This window comes from Trichechus manatus, unplaced genomic scaffold (assembly GCF_000243295.1).
Source record: "Trichechus manatus latirostris isolate Lorelei unplaced genomic scaffold, TriManLat1.0 scaffold00008, whole genome shotgun sequence".
In the NCBI taxonomy this organism is placed as follows: Eukaryota; Metazoa; Chordata; class Mammalia; order Sirenia; family Trichechidae; genus Trichechus; species Trichechus manatus.
The window spans coordinates 32,698,577-32,705,232 of record NW_004443944.1 but is presented as its reverse complement, the minus strand read 5'-3'; the positions used below and the strand labels follow the sequence as shown (position 1 = coordinate 32,705,232).

Below are 6,656 nucleotides of genomic sequence, written 5' to 3'. Positions count from 1 at the left end.
ATACTACAGTCCTCAGAAATATGGATGTCTTCTCTGGATTAGCATCATCTCCTTTGCCTAACAGTCCTATAGCTACTTGTGTCCTCAAAACTCTCTAACTTGATGCTTTCCAATATGGTAGCCAGTAGCCACATATGGCTATCAAGCACTTGAAATGTGGCTAGTCCCAACTGAGATTTGCTGTAAGTGTAAAATAAAAAGATATTTTGAAGACTTAGTACAAAAAAGAATGTAAAATATCTCATAAATAATTTTATATTGATTACATATTGGTATGTTTTGAATTTATTATAATAAATACAATACATTATTAAAATTAACCTTGCTCATTTCTTTTTGCTTTTTAAAATGGGTCTACCAGAAAATTAAAAATTACATATACTGTTTATTATTTGTTGTCTGCATTCTGTTTCTATGGGAAAGCACTGCTCTAACCCATTGCTTGCTGTCCCTTTAGGAATCTTGTTAAAAACTCCTTGGTCCAGAGATAGGAGTCCTACCCACCCTATTCCCACCCCCCTTCCCTGTATTCTTATATTTAATGGCTTCATGAATTGGGTTATATTCTTCAGTGGAGAAGGTAGACATTTGATTCTATTTTGCATATGGGCCCCCAAAAATCTATGGAAAAAAAAAAAACTCCAACTCTTTCTTTCCTGTTGCCCCAAGAAAAGCACACCATATGAGAGTCATAAATACTTATTTCAGAAGCCTAATCTAGGCCATGGGTCAAATTCAATGCTGTAGTCACCATTCCTGGTGCCTGCTTTCTCTTGGGCTTCTAAACTTAAAATTCCATCCCTTCCCAGCTCTACCTCGTTTGTGAGGCTCTTGTGAGAAAGGTAACGTTATGTAAAGTGTAGGTACTTAAACAGTATTTATTGAATAACTGATGACAGAGAACACAGTTCTACATCTCATTTGATAGACCAAGAAGACAGAGAAGAACTTGGTTTTTTAGGGAAAAGTTCTGCTCAGCAGCTTCTTTCAACTCCAGTTGTGGTGTTGACAGTTTCTATGGTGGTGGTGGTGGTGCTGGTAGTGTGGAGGTAATGGCAGAATCTATGCTTCCTGTGGTGTCAGTCTTGGTAGAAGTGGCAGTACTGGTGGTGTTGGAGTTCAAAGTGGTGGTATTTGTGATGATGATGGTGTTGGTATTGGTAGAAGGGCTGATGCTTATGATTTTGGGGAGAATGGATAAAATATATTTTTTTGGTATCACAGCATTAGAATTATTGTAATTTTTAAAAAATCCTTGGGAGTCTTCTTCAAATGAATGAAGCATTTCAAGTTGGATGAAGTTTTTTATTATTCGAACCATTTTTGGTCCAATACAACATTTTTTCGTCTTGCATTTCTCTATCTCTTTTTCACCCAAGGTGCAATGGTTCTTGCATTTCCCAAAACCCTTTAAACATTTTTTCAAGCCAAGGAATTCTGCACAAAGAAAAGAGAGAACCATTGGGCAAAGGTTAATAACCAGAGATAATGTTAAAACTGCTGGAAGGAGAGAACCAGAGTAAAAGGGAGTTTGTAATACTGTTTTAAGTTCAGTGTTTAGGGATGTTGATGGACACCTGGGCAGGCCAAGAGAGCTTCTGCACATCTCCAAAATCCAGAATAAATCTGTTTCAGTATCCTTTCCTTGAGTAACTTTAAAAATGTAGGGTACATTGGTGAAAAAAGAATAAAAACCACCACCACCACCAACAAAAAAAAAAAATCACTGAGTCGATTTCTACTCATAGAGACCCTATAGGACAGAGTAGAACTGCCCAGTAGGGTTTTCAAGGTTGTAATCTTTACAGAAGCAGACTGCCACATCTTTCTCCCACTAAGCAGCTGGTGGGTTCGAACCACTGACCTTTGGTTAGCTGCTGAGTGCTTAAAAACTGTGCCACAGGGCTCCTTTTTGAAAGAAGAATCGAACTAAAACCAAATCTGTTGCTGTTGAGTAGATTCCAACTCATAGCGACCCTTAGGACAGAGTACAACTGCCCCACAGGGTTTCAGGGAGCTCCTGGTGGATTCAAACTGCCGACTTTTTGGTTAACAGGTGAGCTCTTAATCACTGCACCACCAGGGCTCCATTGAAAGAAGAATAGAAAGCACAATTATTTGCTTTAAGATAGAGATTTTAGATCCCCAACTTAGAATCTGAGACGCTTGTAGGGCATAATCACCCATCCCCATTATCCTAGGAAGCACCAACAAAAGTAAAATTTGTCACAAAATTAACCCAATAAAGAATTTCAAAAGAGAACCATCAGGACTTTTAAGAGTGCTGTCTTTTGCTAAACCCAGTGGTCCTCGTCCTCTCCCTCTTTGACAGTCACTCAATATGTGGTTCCTGGGACATGATGTTCTATCATTTTCAGCCTGTCTGGACACTCTGTCCCTTAGAGGTTTTTATCATTATCTTATCCTTAACTTCATCTCTATTATGATAACTCCCACATTGTTGTCTCTATCTTTAAATCCCCTGCTCAGCTTGGTCCATCATTGTTATCTGCTGTATTTTTCCATCCCAATGTCTCACCTTCTTTTCTGAATCAAGAAAGCTGTTCTCCCTTAACCATCTTAATTCAACTGATTTTCCATAATAACAACAGATTTATGTAGCACCTTATAATTTTCAAAGCATGTTCACATACATTTCCATATTATTTTCTCACCAAAGACAAAACAGAAAAATAATCTGAGGCAAGTCTCAACATTTCTCCTTTCTTTTCAAAAAAAAAAAGGCCAATCCTCTAGTTCAGATTTTTGCCTTAATGTGTTCATATCTGCCCTTAAGGTACCTTTGGGGATTTCAGGAAGAAAAAGGCTGAGGATGAAACTCTGTAAAATCTGGAAAAGCTGAGAGGAGAACATAGACCAGTTCACTGGACTCTAAGAGGATATTTTCTTGAGCATGAAAGTAAGGACTTCCTCCTTCCTAGACCAATGTGCAAACTGATAGAAACCCTTGCTTCAAGAGATGGTTTAGACTAGAAATAAAACTAAAATGAGGCAGACTTGGGCTGAGTCCCAGGATGATAGCTATGTACAGGGCATGGAAGGCAGCTTTGTATGTTGAATAGTTTCTGAGCTCACAGAAAACACCCTTTTTCTCTGTACCTCCCTGGGTGTTTCCATCGACACAGCCTAGGGCTAAGGGGTTATGAGGGTTCATTACTGATGCAATAGGTAAGATCTTCAGTCATTTCTTTGAGTACTTGCTCCTATTGCAGTGGGCAGCCAAATTCCTGCTTCCTCACAATGACCTCTCTTAAACATGGGATTCCACATTACCTGTGTTCACCTGGGACTGTAGCACAAGGCTTGCAAAGATGGGAAAAAGGAGCTTCATGGTAGGGTGCCAGGGAGAAAGTCTTGGATCTGGGTTGGTGTTTTTGAGCTCCAGCCTTTATTGGTCTCCTTGTTGCCTTAGGCCATAGGCAGTGAAGCACAGCCGAAGGTTTGTGTGCTGCTCCCAGAAGTCATGTTTTCCTTGATTCTATTTGATAATAGCCTTTCCTGAACACCTTGATGCAACAAATTCCCTGCCCCTGATCCTGGGGGAAAACATAAGGTATATAATATAGGAAAGAAAAAATAAGCCCTTTGTATCTGTCCTTCTTAATGCTGGAGCTGGGCGGGAATGATATATTTGCTTCACTGTTTGTCAGTTCATTTATACCTAAGGTTGATCCTTAGTGCATGAGACTCGTAAGAGCAGAAACAGCTATAACAATGGACTCCTGGAGGATAGCAACTCTGTCTTGTCTAGAGTGATATCTCTAGTAACCAGTATGTATACTGGATCAACATAGGAACTCCGTACATGTTTGTTGAATGAAGCTCTTGGCATAACTCTAACTTCTGAGTTTCCGATGATTCCCACGTCCTCTAGAAGCAGCAATTTTGTAGTATGCTGCCCTGATTCCTTGGTCATATTTGATTAATCTAGGGGTGGACAATAGAACCAAGTCTACCAGTCAGATACTGTCTCTTGCTAATATGTATTTGTTTTCTACAAAACTCAGATATAGAGGGCCATAGGCTGTAAATCCATTACTGGTTCAGGTCCAAAGAGCTTCCCTGGTTCCTCACTTCTTTGAGGTTCAAACCTTTCTAGGATTCCATTAGCTACTATAATATCTTTCAAAAAAATTCTTGTTTTCTTGAAGCTGTGTAAATTTTCATTATGATAACTTTCCTCTTAAGAACGTTCTACTTCCAAAGTTTCATGTTTCATTCCTATCAACAAAATAACATAATGAAGCTAAGGCACACATACTTACCTTGATACCAGTAGAGGAAATCAGCAGCCCTGTGGGATAAGTTAGTCCTGACTATCACATTTTCATTGTTCTCTGGTGCCTTAAGATGTGTTAAAGTAACATCATTAGCCTCATTGTTTCTTGTTAGTCCAAAAGCAGTAAGAGCATTGAGAGTTCCAGTACAAATAGAAGTGCAGTTATTATGGAATCAAATGTTGGTTGAGTTAATAAAAAACTAAAGTTATGAAAACATTAAGTATGTTGCTCGTGAACATGGGATGAATTCATCAACAGTAAATAATAAATCCGAAACAAAGACAAATTATGCACATGTGCAAGGTGTTGCACCAATATATATCAGTTAGGATTGAGTTGCAGGAAACAGAAAATACTAGCTATTTTAAGCAGAATTATATTTAATACCCAGAATTAGGTGCTTACAAAACTACTGGAAGCTGATTCTAGACCAATTGCAGGAAACTGGCACAGCATAGAAGCTGCTGCTTCTGCCATAATCAGGAAGGCAAGGAAGAGGATCAGGCGACCACGATTGACCTGTTGACTTCTAGAACACACCATGGTAGTTGTAATACAAATGAGGATAATTTTCTGCTGCCACCACAACTGTCTCTTGAAGTCCACAGATAGTGATCATATATCAGAATGCTGTAGCAGAAAGACCCAACTGCTGTGTTTGCCAACAGTAATAGCCCAAGCCATCAGTCAGGAAGACAGCCTCTGCTTCACTTCTGCCTTTTGTTATAGGCGTTCCTTTACTGGTATAACTTAATCCATTTTCAGTTTTCTAACAGCAGTTGTGTCTGGGAAATGGAGCTTTTGCTTTACAGTCTGCCTTATAGAGAAGAACACTATAAGGATTTTGGAATGGATTCAGAAGACTAAACCTTCGTGTCCATTACAGTTCATCCCCTTGAACACTCAAAATTCATATACACCATTCCACCCATATTTAAAATTCCAAGCAGTAAGAATAGCAACAATATATTCCAACATAATATAATGCAACGGTCCCCTGAACAAAGAGAAACATGGCTACTCTCGCTACAAAAGGGATCCCAAAAGTCCTATCAATCTCACTATCCATCTCTGAGTGATGTTCAATCTTCTTAGTTGAGTCACAATGTTGACATTATGAAATTTACAGAATATCTCAAAAATTTAACCATTCATCTTATATCAAATAGTAGGGGTCAAGAGAGTAGGGAAAAATTAGAATATGTGTGTGCATATACTTTGTTCATAATTGTTACATTTTTACCTTTCATTGAAGTATAACTAATATACAAAAATTCACAAATCATAATTGTCCAGATTAGTGAATTAACATAGTAAATGCACCTCTGTCATTGTCATTCAGGTAGAAAAACTGTAGCAGCTCTCCTCTGGTCTTCTCTCTATTACTACCTCTTCCCTCCACCCCAAAGGGTATTTTTTCCCTGACTTCTGATATCATGGATTAAATGGAAACCTACTGCATTATTATTAATGGTTGTATCGGAGTATAATTTATACAACAACAAATTTCAATTCTAAATTATACAATTATATAACTTCACTAAATTTGTAATTTTATTATCATCACAGTCTAGTTCAAAACCTTTTCATCACCCAAAAAAGTTTCCTCATGTCTGTTTACAGCTAACCCCGGCTCCCATCCCCAGCTCACTGATCTACTTTCTGTCTCTTTAAATCTACCTTTTCCAGATATGATGTACATTTCATATAATCTGTAGTCTTTAGTGTCTGGTTTCTTTCACTTAGAAAACAAATGAAAACAATTTGTTTTTGAGATTCATCCATTTTGTAGTATATATCAGTAGTTCCCGTTACTTTTAATTGCTGAATAGTATTATATTGTATGGATATACTACATTTTGTTTATCCATTTATTACTTGATGGACATTTGGGTTGTTTCCACTTTTTGGCTATTATGAATGATGCTGCCATGAACATTTGTGTACATGTATTTATGTGAACATATGCTTTCATTACTCTTGGATAGATTTCTAGGAATGAAATTGCTGGGTCTTATCAGTGGCACAAATGGTTAAGTGCTGGACTGCTAACCGAAAGGTTAGTGATTCAAACCCACCCAGAAGTACTTCGGAAGACAGGCCTGGCAATCTGCTTCTGAAAGGTCATAGACCTTAAAACCATATGGAGCAGTTCTACTCTGCACACATAGGGTTGTCGCGAGTTGGAATGAACTTGATGACAACTAACTACAACATGGCAACTTTATGCTTAACTTTTTAAGAAACTGCCAAACTTATTTAATTACTAACTTATTTAATTTTCCAAAGTAGCTGCACTATTTTACAGTCTTTTATCAGATATGTGATTTGCAAATATTTTCTCCCACTCTGTGG

The 6,656-nt window shown here is 37.9% G+C and overlaps 1 protein-coding gene across 1 annotated transcript; it reads right to left on the bottom strand.

The window, feature by feature from the left end:
- Nucleotides 1-924: 924 nt before the first annotated feature.
- DEFB129 (defensin beta 129) lies at nucleotides 925-3,352 on the bottom strand. Its single transcript, XM_004370600.2, has 2 exons — nucleotides 3,295-3,352; nucleotides 925-1,437 (listed from the first exon to the last, which is right to left on the bottom strand). The coding sequence occupies exons 1-2, from the start codon at nucleotides 3,350-3,352 to the stop codon at nucleotides 1,016-1,018; spliced, it is 480 nt and encodes a 159-aa protein (XP_004370657.1). The 3' UTR covers nucleotides 925-1,015.
- Nucleotides 3,353-6,656: the final 3,304 nt, after the last annotated feature.